This window comes from Prionailurus viverrinus, chromosome B3 (assembly GCF_022837055.1).
Source record: "Prionailurus viverrinus isolate Anna chromosome B3, UM_Priviv_1.0, whole genome shotgun sequence".
Taxonomy (NCBI): Eukaryota; Metazoa; Chordata; class Mammalia; order Carnivora; family Felidae; genus Prionailurus; species Prionailurus viverrinus.
The window spans coordinates 35,205,825-35,223,550 of NC_062566.1; the positions used below are offsets into that span (position 1 = coordinate 35,205,825).

Consider the following 17,726-nt stretch of genomic DNA (forward strand, 5'->3'; position numbering starts at 1 on the left):
TATTCCTGCTCTCCTGTGTTTCTGGTTTTGCTTCTCAAATCAGTCATTTTCCCACCAAACTGTGACAAAAATCAGAATCATTGCAAGCAAGCTGGCAAGTGTACCATGGATGGGATCAAGGCTTTCCTGAAATAAAACGATGCAGTGTTTAGTACATCAATTAAAGAAGCATTCACGGGGCTGATTGCCCAGCTTTGTGTTTTGGAGGTGGGAGGAATTAGGAGATGTTCCTGTCCATTCTGGGACAGTGAGTATATAGCTTGTCCCTCCCACTGGTCTACAAACTCTTTGAGGGGAGGGACTAGCTCCTCTGTGCATCCTTAGTGCTGAGCATAGTGCTTGGCCTAGAGTTGGTGCCCAATGAGGGTGAAAGACTGGGGAGCCACAGATACATGAAATGGGAGGCTAGGAATACCTCCTGCCTGCTAGGAGTCACTTATCCTCTGGGGCCCAACAGCCAGGGTTGGAGGAGGACAGATAAAATTAAAGCAGGGATTATTCCTCCAGAGCCTAAAGATGTGGTTTTGCCTAAGCCATTCTCCACTACCTTCTGAGTCCCTCTCATCAGGAGGTGAGAGTGGTCCTGTCTGCATCTGTGTCCTATGTCTCCCATCCCAACCACTTCTGGTCTTAAAGGGCACCCCTATCTCCCTCTTCTGTTCCCTTCCTTGAAACATCCAACTTCTAAGATCCCACCGCTTGCCACCTAGGGGAAGTGAGAGAGACCCAGGTGCTACTACTTGGTGCGACTCGGAAGGGCTTGGCCTGGCAAGTTCACACCTTGGTCTTGCCACCACAGGAGAGGTGGCTACCAGGTACTGGGTCCTTGGTCACCTGAGGGTGGGACACCCTCCCAGGCAAGCTGGAGAAAGTCCCAGGATGCCAGACCAGTGGCTTTACCCCCAAAAGAGCTAACAGGCCATGCCAGGTTCTCTGCTAACCAGCATCCTTCTGCTGTCCAGCTTCCTGTGCTTCCCCTTTGGAAGAGCTCTCCCTGCATGTACATGCCAAGCCTCCTGTTATCTTGAAAAGTCATAACCATGATAACAAAGTCCCTGTGAATATTCACATGTGGGAATGGATAAGGGGAAAAAGGCACACTGTCATTATTATACTCATTAACTTTCTATCAGAAGTCTCACTCGTGGAGCGTTATTTTTAAAGTTGCTTACGGTGTTCGGTTTGGGGAAAGAAGAGATGTGAAGAGAAATAGGCTTCCTTTAAAAGCACTTTTTCAGTTAAAAGTATTAAGTCTCTAATTTGGGCCTGGAGGCTCCTCTCACTTTTTGAATAGTGGATCATTTTCCAAAGTATAATTTATCTGGGGATTAGACATTCAGGCATTCTGGCTGAAATCTGGGCAAACCATAAAGGCACACGTATAGGGATAATTATATTTGTAGTTTCTGTTTGAATGGTCATTTTAGTCTTTTAAAATGAAGCTAGTGGCCTGTATAGCATTAGAATGATGTTTGATCTGCTAACTATTTTTTTTTCCCCCTTTCAAGTTTTTATTTAAATTCCAGTTAGTTAACTGGTATTAACTGCCTTTTGTTTCCTTGGATAAGTCCTTTTTTCCCTCTAGATCAGGGGACTTGAAGCATCATTCCTTACAGTCCCTGGGTCTGTGGAGGGGGCACAGGGGCTGGAGGTGGGGAAGGGGGGGGGAGCTTCAGGCCTCCCACATTGACCCCATCCACAGCAGCTCTGCTTTATCTTCTTGTTGTTTTGAAGTTCTCTAAATCAATTAACTAGGCAGATCAACTAACTAGGCAGATTGGCCTAAGCAGGGAGTAGTTCAACAGCAGCAGGTGCTGTGATGCCTAGCAAGCTTAGTTCTAGAGCCTTAGGCAGAAAAAATATGACTTTAACATAAAGATTTAGGAGAATTATAAAGAAAAACATTCTGACCACATCCAAGGGGATGACCAGGGTTAGATTAAACCTTGATTCAGGATTGTGTCAGAAAAACAGTGAGCTATGCTTAGATTTTCCTCTCCTTTAAAAGCATGCTTTTCACGTATCCCTGTCACAGCTAGTACTTGTTAACGTTAAATAGGGTTGGTGGGTCAGAGCAAAGAACAGTTTTGACTCAACAAGTGTTTTTCATTCTTTAATTTTATTCTCAAATAAGTGGATGAATGGGTAAGTAGATGGTTGGTTCTGTTAAAGAGTCTGGCTATGGGCTGCCTATAACGAATTTATAATCTAGTTTATAGTCTATTTTATAATCTAGACAATTAGAAAAGACTGCAGCCTCAGAAGGAGCTCTATGATATGCACCAAATGAGTGGTGCTAACTGGTTCAGCCCAATAGCCTACTGTTGATCAGGGCAACGGACTGGACCCTTTTATCATTTGATAAGCCTGATAGGACATCGAAGCAATGTGTATAACATTCTTCCTTCAGGCAGAAAGAGTCTAAGATCCCATCAGAAGGGATGAGGAAGTATGTGCTTCCAGGAAAAGGAAATGTGGAATTGAGGGATATTAAAACAGTTCATTTCTCCTATCAACAAATCTCAAAGAGCATCTATCTATCTTGTACCTACTTGCCTCTGAGCTAAGGACTCAGGGATAGAAAGATAAGACATTTCCTGATGTTGAAGGATATAATTTTCTGCTCCCTCCCCACGAAAAAAAATCCCACCTTACTTGGTGGTGATGGTAAAGCGAAGGAAGCCTGATAGAGCCCACCGGCATCTGTTGAATGCCTCAATAGCATGCTCTTCTGCTTGCCCATCTGCATGGTCATTTCCTTTAGTCCTGATTTCCCAGCTGAGTTACCTTATATCCTTATACCTAAAAGATGGGGGAGATTGCCTGAGGCAAGTAGGGTTTCTGATGTTGAGTGGGTTTCCTTGCGGCTGTAACTGCAGTCTTAACCCATCAGCCCACCACTCTCCCTGACTCAGAACAGTAGCCTCCTTGCACCGGGCACTCCGTCCCGACCCCAGGGCCTGGTTTTGCAGACCCTCTATAATTCGGACCTGTCCTTTCCAACCATTTCCCTCTTCCTCCCTGAGGAGGCCAGTCCCTCCATCAGTCCAGGCTCCCCACAGCTCATCTCCCTTCCCATTCTCTCCGGAGTCTTCCTCTCGCGCCTCCTGTAATCGTCTCTCCAGCCACCGCCCCGAAATTCCCCAGCCCTGTGGGTTGATGGCACACAGCTGGGCACCGAGGTGCGGAAATAGCGGCTCCCTCGACAGTTGTCTCACGCGTTCCCAACGACGTCTAATCAGGTTGGTGGGCGCAGGGCCGAGCCTGGTTTTCGGGGCTGGGCGAGCCCAGGAGGCGCCCTGAGAACCTGCGGGTGGAGAAGGCAGGTGAGGAGCGGGTGGTGGGGCGGGAGGGAGCCTGGAGCAGTTGCACTCTCCCGGCTTCCTCAGTTTCCCCCGCGGCCGCAGGGGCCGGGCCCAGCTTGGGGAATTTGCGCCGCCGGGGTGGGGGTGGGGGGCGGTGGGAGGAGGCGGCGGGAAATGGTGCCTCGCTCGCCCCAGCGACATCAAACCCTCGTTTGGCGTGTGAGGACAATGGCTGTCTTATTTTCTCCATTCGCCGCGCACAATGCCGGATTCTCTCATTCACCCGCGGCGGTGCGAGCGAGGTAATTAGCCAGCGCCATTCAGCGCGGACACTACCGCTATGCGGGGGGGCGAGGGCGCCCGCCCCGCGGGGATTAGCGGCGGGTCGGGGTGTGCAGCTGCGGCCACTTCAAAGGGGCCCGGCGGCCGGGCCGGCTGTGGGAACGGCGCTGCCTCCCGCGGGAGCCGCCCGCCCGGTCGGCCCCGCGGCCGCTGCGCGGGACCCCGCGCTCCTCCCGACCTGGCCCTCGCCCGCCGGCCGGGGGCCTGCCCGCGCCCCGAGCTCGGCGGCCGCTGTCGCTCCCCATCACACTGCCACTTTCATCAGGACCTCGAGGGCTTCTTTCTTTCCAGTCCCGGGAGTCAGAGGGCACGGGGCGGGGAGGAGGGGGGAGGAGCGAGGGGGATGGGAGCTTGACACAAAGCTCTGACCTCCGAGGAGAGGAGCAGATGGTCCCACTTACTCCTGCCGCCGGGAGAGAGCTGCTCTCAGGGCCTCAGGCTCGGGGCGCTGACCCCGCCCGCCATCCCGGGGACTGAGCTGGGAGCCCCCGCGGGGGCCGGGCTCTCGCACGTTCGTCCATCCGCCCGCTGCCCACTCTGCGCCTCTCCTCGTGGCATCGGAGTCACACGTCCTGGACCAGCCGGCCTCGAACAAGGCTTGAGGGGGGTGGGGTGGGGGCTTGGGGGCCAGGCTGGGCTGAGAATCTGCCCTTGTGGGATGCTGGAGCCTTAGGAAAGATCAGATTCTCAAGAACCTGCCAGCCCAGGGGTTCCCAATCCTGACTGTGCATTTGAGACACCCTGGTGAGCTTTAATGGAGATACAGATTCCTGAGCATCACGCCAGACCAAAGGATCTGAATCTCTCTGGCGGTGGTGTACAGAAATCTGCATTGTTACCCAGCCTCCTAAGTTATTCTGATACACGGCCCAGTGCCAGAACGGTGGCCAGTCTAACTGACTCGTTTTCATCCGAGAAATTGAGACTCAGGTAGAGGAGTAACTTGCCCAAGAACAGACATTGGATTGTAGTGGGGTAAGGGACTTGGGTGGAAGAGAAGATGGTGGGGAAGGACCCCCCCCCCCAAACCATATGCCCCTTAAAGTCAACATTCAGGAAATAGTTTATGAGGAATTATTATTTGCCTAGTATTTGTTCTCGGTGCTCAAGGTAGAAAGGTACAGCAGGCCATTCTTAGTAAGGGACTCCTAGGCTAGTAAGTAGATTGATGTGTGAACAATGGATTCTAATACAGTCCAATAAGGACAAGGAGAGAGGCACAATTAATTCTGCCTCCTTTGGGGGATGTGGAGAATGGGGGTGCTGGTAAGAGAGAGGATCAAAAAGTTCCAGGCAGAGGGGACAGCAGAATGCAAAGAAATGGCAGTGTGAGCATCTATCATATATCCAGGGAAGGCAACCTTGTCTGACATGGTCAGAGTACAAACCACATGAAGGCAGAATGAGCTGGCATTTGAGGCTAGAAAGAGCAAACAGGACCTAATAGTGAAGACCTTGAATGCCATCTCAAGGAGAGTGCTTTGATTCAAGGCAATGGAGAACCACCAAAGGTGTTTGATGATCATATTGGATGTTTAGGAAGACAATTATGGCTTCAGTATGAGGGAAGAAGAGGAGGGAGCGGGGAGGCTATCACAGAAACAACGGAGAGTGCTCAGAGCCTAAGCCAAGTGGTATGCAAAAGAGATCATACACCTGGGTTCGGTGACCAGTTTGTTGTGGGAGAGAGGGAGAAGGATGGGTCAGTAACCCCTGGGTTTGCTTGTAGCTTGGGCAGCTGGTGCATGTTGCGCCATTAGTAAGAGAGGGAGAGGAAGAGGTTAGGGGTGGGTGTGGTGAGGCCTTTGAATGTATGGGAAAGCTTTGGAAACCCTCTCTGGAAGATGGTTCCCAGGGCTTTGGAAAACCTCTGACAACTGGAGGGCGGTAGTGGGGTTCCCCACATGAGTCTATTTCCAAGAATTGGGAGCCCCATAGCAACCAAGAAACTCTATGATCCTCCTAGGGAGTGCAGGCCTCCCTCTTCCCCAAACAGATGAGGCTTATTCTGGAGTATTGTTGGGGTGGAGGGCCTACAGGCCTTAATATCCTGTGGTTTGGTTTTGAGCCACCAGGGATTCTGCAGAGTCATGAAACATAAAAGCAGCATCAGATCAAGGTTTGAGAATAGGAGAAGGGCCTTCCATGGATGCAGAGGAGACCACTTTACCCAGTGTTATCCTAGAATGTTAATGTTGGTGTGGACCTTAGAGATTATCTTGTCTATCCTGCGCCACTCACATTTCACAGATGAGAGAACCAAAGTTGGAATCGAAAGGTCACATAGGGAGTCTGTGACAGAGCCAAGCATGATCCCAGGTCACCTGTCCACTACCTGACCCCTGCAGTATTAGTCCCTCAAAACCTAATATATGGCTCTGGAAATTTAGGGGAAGTATCTGTTTTTGTTGAGTTGTCCTCATGGTCATGTGAAAGCAATTTACTTAATAGCTCCAGCCTGGGCCGCCTAACCAGACGCCCTTCCGGGAGGTGAGAGAGATCCGGTGTCTTGACCAGAACGACGGGAAGTTAAGGATGTTGTGGGCCTGGGCAGGTTTACATAAGGAAGATTGGTGACCCTGACACGGGCAGAGACGTGCAGTCTGTGGAGAGGGGCTCTGCTGGGCCTGGATATTCTCAAATGTAAGGCAGAGAGCGATTCCCCAGTTGGCTCCTAGCCCCTGACTCTGTACCCCTGGCTAGCGCTTGGAAGCAAATGTGCCTCAAAGGCTGAAGCTGGATAAGCCTTTATAACTTGTCCAACTCAACTTCCTAATTTTACAAAAGAGGAAACAGAGGTCCAGAGAGGGGCTTTGGTTTTATCAAGATCATACATCCAGTTATGACAGGTCTGAGTCTGTCTCACAACTTCCCCTCCCTTTAGCACTTCCTCCCCTTGCCCCTCACCCCACAAAAGCCACTAGTATTTCACAGTGCCTTGCCCCCCTGCCCCAAATCAGGAAAATAAATTACTCCTCTATCTTCTAAGGCCCAACCCTCTCAAGGCCCTACAGTTCCGTGTCCTAGATTGCTGATTTGGAAATGCTCAGGGAAGAGCTACCCTGGGACAAGCACCTGTGTTCACAGAACTTAGGAAGCATGTGTGGGCTCCATGACCATTAGTGGGGTGATAACCCCACCTTATCAAGGTGCTTATCTGCATTCGTTATATTCTGTGAAACCTGCCCCCAAGCCCTGGGGGAGTACCATTAGCATGGAGCCTGCTGGACCCTGGTGTCTCTGAATGCGAGTAGGCATGGTGCTCATAAGGGTCTAGGATGCTGTGTGTCTCTGTGTTTTTCTGTAAGCGTGTCTGCAGGGATCATCAGTCCTGTTTGAGCAGCATTTGAATACGTGTGCCCATCCCACCCCAGTTCTGATGCAGAGAAAGAGCACTGGGTGTGGAGTTAGGCCGCTCTGAGTTCAAATGTCTGCTTTAACATCACTAAGTGGCTGTGTTAATTAATCTCTCTGAGCCCCAGAACGGGTGGCAATCCCCACTTCTCGGGGTTATGCTAGCAAGTATAACATGTAACCTCCGACCATCAGAAGCTTCTGTAGGTCTGTTTTTCAGAGTGGTGCTGTGATAGTACCTGAGCTCCTGGCTCTGTGCTCTCACCCTTTTGATATTTCTTAGGAGCTTGGGTGGGGATATCTAAGGACAGGGCCTGTGGGATGGAAGGCATTTGCTCATAGGGTACCAGAACAACCTGACACATTAGAAGTCAATAAGGATCTGTCAAATGCATGCTTAGAGTCCACTCAGTGGGTCTGCTGTGTAAACATGACAAATGACTATTTCCCAAACCAAAAACCAGGACACATCCTCTGATGTGATATTGCCTGATACATGGGATGAAAACAGGGCAAAATATTTGAATATGGGCTGCTTCTGAAAACCTAGCAGTGGGGTAGGGTAGGGTGGTCACATGGGGTAAGTGATAACTTCCCTCTCCTTCCCCTTCCCTGAATGTGTCTGGGGCCACCAATGAAAGCAGTGGGCACACCCACCCAGTGGCATGTCCACCAAGCTGCATAAGGCAGACACTACCTGCCCCGCAGCACATATCCCCCCAGGCACACATCATACCCTCCACTGAAGGCTGGAGGATGCAGAGAGGAGGAGCCTATGGCTTGATCTGGAGGAAGAACTGGAGCCCCCGAATTATGGGCAGAATAATTAGAAGTAGGGCTTTGAGAGGTTTTATTTTTCTTGGGTCATAAAAGCCCAGCCCAGAGGTGCAGAGAGCCCCTGATTGCCTCCCCTGCAGCTGTGCCTCGGGCCTTACAGTCCATTGGAATCAAAGATCAGGCCGTAAAGGTTCGATACTCTCCAGCCCTACAGCGGGCCAACAGCTGGATGCAGGGACTTTCCCAAGCTGAGCCTGGCCTCCCACTGCTCCCTACCTCTCCCCGTCTAGGCCCCCCCATTTGTCAGAGGTGGCTGCCAGGGGGGAGGGGAGAAATGTGGATTTACGGCTACTGACTTGAAAGACAAAGTTGCCTTTTGTGTTAGAATTGGGGCTGGGGGGAGTGGTGAGCTGGTGTTGGGGTGGGAGGGGCTGGGGTTCAGAGCTGAGGCAGGGGGTAAGGGGCTTGAGGAGGCAGACAAAAGGATCCAGAGGCTTCTCAGAGCAGGGTCACCAGGCAAAGGCCCAGAGGAATCAATCACCCCCAGTGAAGCTTGAGCAGGGCCTCTGAGACCTTGCGGTCCTCTGGGGCTGTTTGTAAGCAGACACCATCCACCCACACCCATCCAACACCCAACCCCACAAAGCTCCCCCAAAACATACTCTTTGGATTCACAATCTTAATTCGACTCTCAGACTCCCCTTTGGAGGCCCAGGGAAGTAAATACAGGTCTCCTAAGTTCATACTTTCTCCTACCCCAAGTGACAATGGCCAATCCATGTGGGGCTTCTTCCCTAACAGAGCAAAAGTCGGGGGCAACGTGGGGACTGAGATAGCGAGGAGACAGGGACAGAGTGCTGAGGAAGGTGAGCCTGGGCCAGATAACCCTGAGGACAAGTCCAAGACCCCACTGGGGATTATGGCAAATCCCCAGCACTTGGGGATTCCTCTTTCCTTCCCATACACATTTAGAGATAGGACATTTATAAGCTTTGAGAAGTTTTTTGTTTTGTTTTTTTTTTTAATTTTTTTTTCAACGTTTATTTATTTTTGGGACAGAGAGAGACAGAGCATGAACGGGGGAGGGGCAGAGAGAGAGGGAGACACAGAATCGGAAACAGGCTCCAGGCTCCGAGCCATCAGCCCAGAGCCTGACGCGGGGCTCGAACTCACGGACCGCGAGATCGTGACCTGGCTGAAGTCGGATGCTTAACCGACTGCGCCACCCAGGCGCCCCTAAGCTTTGAGAAGTTTAAAGAGTGTTTGAGGTGGGACTTGGCTGGTCTCCCTGCCCTCCAGGGGTCACTCTGCCTGGTGGGTCTGGGTGGGGGCCAGAGTAGCCCTCGGGTGCCTGAGTTCAGCAGGTGCTTTAACTACACCTCAGAGAGCCACATCCATCCCCTGGAATGAGCCTGGCCAATAAAGGCATGAGTTTATGGGCTTCATAAACATTTTACTAGAGAAATCAAGGCTTCAATTACCCAATGGCTTCTTCCAGCTGACAGCTCACTATTGGGGCCTCTGTGGAGCCCCCAGGCAGAAGTGAGAAGAAGTTGGGCTTGGTTTGTATCTGGCTGCCCCCCTCCCCTGGCACTGATGCCCTCTCACCACACAGACCTTACAAATTCTGTCTTTATTCACTTCTCTGGAGGCTTTGAGGTCCTACCACTAATCCTCTGAGGGAAGATGGCTACCCTCTTGGGGAAGACTGCTTCTACCTCTCCCCCCCATTCCCACTACACTCTTCCCTCTCAGTTCCCTTTAACTCAAGATTCTACTAATTTCCCTTAGCAATAGTTAGCAAGGATTTAACTATGTGTTAAGCACTTTGCAAATATTTCACGTTGAATCCCCTAGTGCAGCAGCACTAGCGACATGAGCTATTCGTTCCTATTTTATAAGTGACAACATAGAGGTTCAGAGAGATTAAGTAACTTGCCCAAGGTCACACAGCTAAGAGTGGTGGTGTTGAGTTTTGAACCTGGTACTGTATGACTCCAGAGCCCATACCATTAACTGTCCCACTACCTCAAAAAGCTCTTAGCAACTATTTCCTCACTGGGAGCTAAAATCTTGCTGTGTGAGGCTTTCTCTGCCATGCAGTGTGATAGACCAAGGTATGATCAAATATGGCCCTTGTGGGGAGGAAGCCAGCAGGGGCAATGCTAGGCTAGTGAGGTATGAGGAAGGGGGCCTCTCAGCTGGGGTGGCAAGAGAGAAGGCAGCTGGGCATCTGAGGCCTTCTCTTGGACTTAGAGCAGCAGTGTCCAATAGAATTTTCTGTGATGATGGAAATGGTATATTGGTGCTGACCCATAATGTAGCCAGTAGCCTACTCTTGGGCACTTGAGAGGTAGTGAGTGAATCAGAGGAACTGAATTTTTGAATTTTGTTTAAATTTAATTTAAATGTGGTTAGTGGCTACCATACTGGACAGCACAGGGGTACTCACTACAGCTGATGGCTGAAATCTGCTCTAAGTCCTCAGACCATCCCCAGGGGGCTCTGGCCATTTCTAGACACCCCACTGTAAGGGAGACTTGCCTACCTAGAGCTTGGCTAAAGGAGGGTCTCCAGGCTCAAGGCATCTGAACATCATTTCACATCACAAATAACTGAAAGAGTTGATGGTGTTTACCTCAGATGTTTCTCTCGGAACAACTCAGACCTCAAGTATTTGAAGGGCTGTTGTGTGAAGAACAAAATTTTTTATCTTCTAGAGCAGCTCTTCCCAGTGGAAATATAATGTGAGCCACATAGGTAATTTTAAATTTTCTAGGGGTCAGTCACATTTACCAAAAACAAACAAAAACCAGGTGACAGGGCGCCCTTGGTGGCTCAGTCGGTTGAGTGTCCGACTTCAGCTCGGGTCATGATCTGGTGGTTCATGAGTTTGAGCCCTGCGCCGAGCTCTGTGCTAACACCTCAGACCCTGAAGCTTGCTTCGGATCTGTGTCTCCCTCTCTCTCTGCCCCTCCCCCACTCACACTCTGTCTCTCTCTCAAATCTAAATAAACATTAAAAAAAATTTTTTTTAACCAGGTGAAGTTAATTTTAATAATAAATTTTATTTTACTTAGTATATCTAAAATATTCCAACATACAATCATTATTTTTATTTTTAAATATTTATTTACTTTAAGTAATCTCTATGCTCAATGTGAGGCTTGAACTCATGACCTTGACTGCATGCTCCACTGACTGAGCCAGCCAGGTGCCCTAATGTAATCATGATTTTTTAATTATTAGTAAGGCTTTTGCATTTTTTGAGCCAAGTCTTTATTTTTTTTTTAATTTTTTTTTTCAACGTTTATTTTTTTGGGACAGAGAGAGACAGAGCATGAACGGGGGAGGGGCAGAGAGAGAGGGAGACACAGAATCAGAAACAGGTTGAGCCAAGTCTTTAAAATGCAAAATATTATTTGCATGTGTAATAAATATTTTAAATTATTTATGCCTATCGATTACAATTATTTGTCCAAGTTTTTTTGTTTGTTTTTAATATTTTATTTTTGAGAGAGCACAAGTGGGGGAGGGGCAGCAAGGGGGGGACAGAGGATTTGAAACGGGCGCTGTGCGACAGTAGCAAACCTGATGCGGGGCTTAAACTCAAAAACTGCGGAATCATGATCTGAGCTAAAGTCGGATGCTCAACCGACTGAGCCACCCACGGGCCCCTGTAAGTTTTAAATTGTGGTAAAATACACATAAAATGTATTGTCTTAACTATGTTTCTAAGCGTACAGTTCAGCGGCATGAAGTTCCTTCATATTATCGTACAAACCATCCCTACCATCCGCCTCCAGAATTCACCTTCCAAAAGTGAAACTCTATTTCCATTATATAACTGCCCATGTCCCTCTTACCCCAGCCCTGTGCAACCACCGCTCGACTTTCTGTCTGAGTTTGACCACTCCAAGTACCTCATGTAAGTGGAATCATACGGTGCTTGTCTTTTTGTGTCGGGCTTATTTCACTTAGCATAATGTTCTCAAAGTATCCGTGTAGTAGCCTGTGTCAGAATGTCCTTCCTTTTTAAGGCTGAGTGATGTTCCCTTGTGTGTATGTGTTTATCCACTCTCCACTGATGCACACTTGGCTGCTTCCACCTTTTACCTATTCTGAATAATGCTGTGGCAGATGCAGGTATACAAATATCTCTTTAAGACCCTGCTTTTCATTCTTTTGGGTATATACCCAGAAGTAGAATTGCTGGGTTATATGATAATCCTGTTTCTTTTTTGAAGAACCACCATACCGTTTTCGGTAACGGCTATGCCAGTTTACCTTCCACCAACAGTACGCAAGGGTTCCGATTTCTCCACACGCTTGCCAACACTTGTTATCTTCTGTGGTTTGTTTTTGGTTTTGTTTCTGTTTTTGCTTTGACAGTAGCCATCCTAATGGGTGTGAGGTAGTATCTCATTAGGATTTTGATTTGCATTTGTCTAATGCTTAGTGTCTTTTTATTTTATACTAAATCTTTGAAAACCAATGTGTATTTTTTACACTTCCATTCCATCTCAGTTTGGACTGGCCACATTTCCAGTGCTTAAAACCTGGCTCCTATATTGGAAAATGTGAGTCTGGAGGGGACAGTTGGAGAAAGTGGGTAGAAGCAGAGGGGATTCAGGCAGGTCTGGAGTGTAAGGAAAAACATTACAATCACCTGAGCTGCCTGAGGAAGGGCTAGGCATCTGGGGCGTTCCTGATCCTAGCAGGAATGGATACACGGAGGGGATTGCTGTGGTGGCCTTTGGAGGAATCTGTGGTTCGTGGTTGTTGCTCTTGAATGGCTGTGTGAGTGGTGGCAGTTGGTGCCTTTAGACTCCCTGTGCCACCGACTTCTGCAAACACTGTGTTTGAATTCTCCATCCTAAAGTGCCACTGATCTGTTTGTCATCACACATGGGATAGGAGTGTGGCTATAGTCAAAGAGTGGAAGGCTGGGCTCCGAGGTTGCTGCCAGCTTCCTTCCCAGCACTTTGCCTCGACCCTTCCCTGCCCTGCAGCATCCCCCTGGAGCCTGTCTAATCAGATCCAGGCCTGACCTTGCCAGAGGTCCTGGACCAGGAGGAAAGTCCTCCCTCCCCTCCCTGAGCTGCTCTAGATCTGGCTCTCAGGAGACCCCCCACCTTGGGTAATTTATAGGGGGTGTCCAGGAGCCATTTCCTGCCTGTTCCTGCTCCCTTTCAGCCCGGGTGGATTGCTGGGCTCTCTCTGCCCATCTTTCCCCATTGTCTGGCTGTACCCATGATGGGGGCAGGGAGGAACTGGGAGAGTCCCTCCCAGACTGCTTGGGGACAAAGGTGCTTTTTCCACAAAGTCCCCCAAACAGGCCTTTGTCTTCCCTGTCACTGTCTCCGGCCCTCACACTGAAAGGGCCCTCCATCCACTGCCCTGTACTCCCTCCCATTACCAGCTGGCAGTGAGGGACCCAAAACTATCCCTCCGTAACCAAAAGCATCAACAGCCACAAGTTACAGCACCACTTTCACGTACACCAGCCACAGGCACAATACTGCCGACACCCGCCACACACAGTGTCTCCAGCTACAACAGTAGCCTGTGTATTCCATTACTAATCACCCAGTGGCCCCAGGAGGACTTGTTCAGGGCTCAGTATGCTCCGAGGTCCAGTCCTCAGGCCCATACTCCTATGGTTGCCCAGAGAGACATGATGAAGGACATCTTCCCTCTGGCTCCGTGGCCTGCTAGCATAAGCCAGGACAAAAACAAACTTGTGAGCCAAACCTGTCCCACCCTGAGAGACTAGAGGAGGCCTAAGTGGCCCCTAGAAACTTTCTCTCACTTCTTAAAGAAAAAACATGTTGCCTGTGAACTAGGAGTGAATGAAAGATTGTGCATTTGAACAAGGGCCTATTTATGAAGGCAGCGGGAGTCAGAGCTGGAAGGGCCCTGAGAAGTACCTGTTCCCCTTGACGCATGAGCAGACTGGTGCTCGGACACTGTCTACCCAGGGTCTCAAGGCAACCCCCTTGGACGTCTAAGGAATCCATAGGGCTGACCAGACCAAAGGGCTGGGTAGGAGTGAGGAAGGGGAGGCAAGAAGGAACCTCAGGAAGGGGTGCCTAGGTGTTTCCGTCAGTTAAGTGGTTGACTCTGGCTTTTAGCTCAGGTCATGATCTCATGGTTTGTGAGTTCGAGCCTCTGGTCAGGCTCTGAGTCTGCTTGGGGTTTTTCTCTTCTCTCTCTGCCCCTCCAACCCCCCACCCCCCACCCCCAATAAATAAATGTTAAAAAAAAAAAAGGAGCCTCAGGTAAAAAGGACCACCCCTTCTATCACACCCTACTCCCCCAGACCACATCTGTGCAGCCAGCTGGGCTCCAAGGGATGGGACTGAGGAACCATCTCTGAAGCTCCCTATCCACCCCCCCCCCCCCCCCCCCGCCCAACTTGGAATACGGTACCATCTCCCAACCAGTGTGAAGAGGCTGGTCTGTCCTGCAGTCCATTCTGGGCTTACGTGCCCTTGGAGAGTGAAAAAGTTGCTGGAGATCTAAGGGACCCCGGCAGAGGGCCTAGGCCTCAGTGCCCCCTTCATAAAATGAAGGGGTTAGCTTCTAGATGAGTGTTTTTCAAGCACTTTTAAAGGCAAAGCTACCCTTCAAATGAAATGTTTGGCAGAATTGCAATGAAGCAAAGCTGACAGGTACAGCAAGGTGCTGCTCTGGTGGAAGGGAAACGTGGAGCCCTGGGCAGAGGGGGTGCAGCTGCATCCAAGGGGCCCCGGGGGACCCTTAGGAGTCCTGTTGGCCACCGTGCGAAGAAGAGTATTGGGCTGGCTTCTTACCTCTGACTGCTTCCTACTTGAGCATTCCTCTCTAGTACACATTCAACCCATGCTGTTGTCCTTGTATAGTTTTGAGGGGGGGGGGGGCAAGATGGTAGAGGCCAGACTTGCTCCATGTCTAGCGCCCCGAGAAGCAGCAGTCCTTCCCCTTGTACTCTCAGGCCAGCCCCTCAGTCGAGGCTCCCCCGGGGAGCCCAGGCTGGGGGCTAGAAACACAAAAGGATTGGACTCCTTAATGAGGAGGCATCTGTAGTCAGCAGAGCCATTAGTCCCCGCCCCAGGTCCCTGGGGGGCTGCAAGCTCTTCTCCAGCTGGAGTGAGGAGGGGGAAGGTAGCGCCCCAGCTCCTGAATGGGCAGAGCCCAGGGCGCACAGACAGCAAATCCAGGAGCATAGGTGCCCCCTCCACTCCCTAGGCCTGCATCCAGCCCTGCCCTCCTGGAGGTTGAGGTCTGCAGGCAGCAGAGGGGATCCAGCAGTGACTTGGCCCCCTCCTACACGCTCCTGGGCTGACCTGCAGGTCCTTGGCCAAACATAGCCTTTGGCCTGAGAGAGGGCAGGCTGACCCTCTGGGGATCCTCTCACCAAGCCTGATGGGGACACCAGCTGGGATACTTGCCCCCACCTCCTGCTCTGAGGGCCTCCTTTATAAGACTTCTACCTTCGTGGGAATACATGAGATTATCTGCACAGTACCAGAATCACACACTAGCCACAGGAGCTGAGAGATACAAATCCCCATTCAAATCCAGCCATAGACACTCAGCCCACATCCATGGACACAGCCACATCCTCCCAGAGAAGACAGCTCTGCACACATGTGCAAGGAGCTGCTCACACCCATCAGCTGCACTCCCAGGAGGCCCTGAAAGAGGAGGAGGCAGGGCGGGGGATTTTTATGCATGTTTATATTTAATGAACCACATGCAAATGAGATGGAGACCGTGCCACAAAAGAGTCAGCCCCCAGAGACTCTGGGAAGAAGGGTACAAAGGCCCAGCCTTCTGGGGCTGCCCTGGAGTCCTGAACAAGCCGGTGGATTGAGGGGGCCCGAGATGGGGTGTGCCCACCCACACCAGGGAACCAGGGGCAGGAGCCAGGACAAGCTCCAGCGCCCAACCTGCTGTGGGGGGAGGGCTCCTTCTGGGAGGGGATGACTGTCCCAGTTGATGGAGTGCCGGAGGGGAGGGGCTGCCTGCCTGGACAGATGGTGAGCCGCCTTCCCGCACTTGAAGCAAAGTGGATTTTAATGAAATCGCAGCCCTGGTGCTGAAGCTGGGAACCCACGTGGGAGGGGTGCCTTCCCTGGGTTTACAGCGTGGGGTTGGGGCTGGGTGGGAGTGAGGGTGGGTAGACACACTTAACTAGCCTGAAATGGGGTGTGGGGTGCACCACAGCCCCTCTGCCCTGGGCTCTGCAGACCAGAGTTCAAGCAGTTCAGATCCCCAAAAGGTGGGGAGGGGGTGTCCCTGAATATTTATGACACATTGAAATGTAGATTGTAGGTCTGACAGTCTTCTGTGAAGCTTGTCACCTTGGATGGATATACCACTCTCTCGGGGTGCATTGAGAGACTGCAGAAGAACTGGAGACGGGGATGATGAGGAAAGGCAAAAGAGGCTGCTGGGCGTGGTCATAAAACCAGGGTTTAATGACGGGTGTCTCTGCTGGGTGACACTGGACTGTTTCCCCTCTCTAGCCTCAGGTTCCTGGTCCGTAAACCATGCAGCATAATCCTCCAGCGTTGGATACCTTAGAGGGGGTTTATAAAAATAAATCTGGAAGCAGCTGAAAAAGTGGGGAGTGGGACTTGGGAACAGGGCTTTCTCTGGCCTTTGTGGATCGTCAGCCCGAGATCGCCTTGTTTGAGGTCTGGCATCCAAGAATTTGTCCAGACCTCTCAGAGTGTTGCAGCCCTATGCCGCCCTGTACAGGGAGATGCTTCCCAGGGTAGGAGGCAGGGTAAGTGACGAGGTGTCCCCCACGCTGTTGCCCTGCGTCTACCAGCTCCAGGAAAACTCCATGACCCTCGGCAGTGAGTTCCAGGGCTCCAGGAAATAGGACTATGACCCACACACCAACACTCTTTCCCCTCGCACCTTGGCCATATGCCTCTTCCATACACACATCCCTGTGTTTCCCCAGCCATGTCCGACTTCCACGTGCATCCTCAGGCCACCGTGGGAGAGGAGGGCGGTGTGGCCCGCTTCCAGTGCCAAATCCACGGGCTGCCCAAACCCCTAATCACGTGGGAGAAGAACAGAGTCCCCATTGACACGGACAATGAGAGGTGAGCCACACGAGGGAAAGCTGGAGGGAAGACGGGGAGGCAGGCCCAGTGTCTGGGCTCTGAGGGACCTCATGCAGCCTCTGGGCTGGTGCTGTGTGGAGATTAAGTATCCACGTGGCTGGCAGGGCCCAGATTTGATGCTCGGTGGATTTATTTTTAAAGACTGCGTGTGACTGTCGTCAGGGCTAGAATTGTGGTGCATCCACCTGCCAGAGTCCCAGCTTGTGTGTGTGATGACGATGGTGATGACAGTGTTGATCTCGGGACAGCACCTGCAGACTGGGCCGTGATGTCAGTGTCCATGTGGCCAACGATGGTGACAGTGGTTGTGCTGGTGGTTGACTGTGCCCTTTGCTCCAACAGGTACACATTGCTGCCCAAGGGGGTCCTGCAGATCACAGGACTTCGGGCTGAGGACAGTGGTGTCTTCCATTGCGTAGCCTCGAACATTGCCAGTGTCCGGGTCAGCCACGGGGCCAGGCTCACCGTGTCAGGTGAGGCTCTTTTGCTCTGCCTAGTTCTGCCCCTAACTGCCTCCTGACTTCTCCTCACTCTCCAGTCAGTCCCGCTTCAACTGACCCCTGGAGACTTATCAGCCAGGTGTATGTAGAGCACCTGCTAAGCACAAAGCTCTGTGTTCCTTGTGGTGAAGGTTCAGAAGGAATGAGGCCTGCTCTCTGGCTCAGCTCTACCAGGGGAAGCCCATCCTCTGCTTAACCCGGGGGCTCTCCCATTGCCAGAGGCCCTGGCAAGGCTGGGTGAGGAGGGGTGGATGTGTGCCATGCCCTGGGGCCCCTGGCATCTTCTGTCTGCCCACAGGACCTGGTTTCTGGGCTGGATCTTG

General features: G+C 51.2%; 1 protein-coding gene across 1 annotated transcript in view; it reads left to right on the plus strand.

Annotated features, from left to right (window-relative positions):
* IGDCC3 (immunoglobulin superfamily DCC subclass member 3) overlaps positions 1-17,726 on the plus strand; it is a 42,303-nt gene that overhangs the window by 16,516 nt on the left and 8,061 nt on the right. Inside the window, exons 4-5 of the mRNA XM_047863012.1 lie at positions 16,738-16,882; positions 17,246-17,376. Of these exons, the coding sequence (XP_047718968.1) occupies positions 16,738-16,882; positions 17,246-17,376 (276 nt within the window). The remainder of the gene's footprint in view (positions 1-16,737; positions 16,883-17,245; positions 17,377-17,726) is intronic.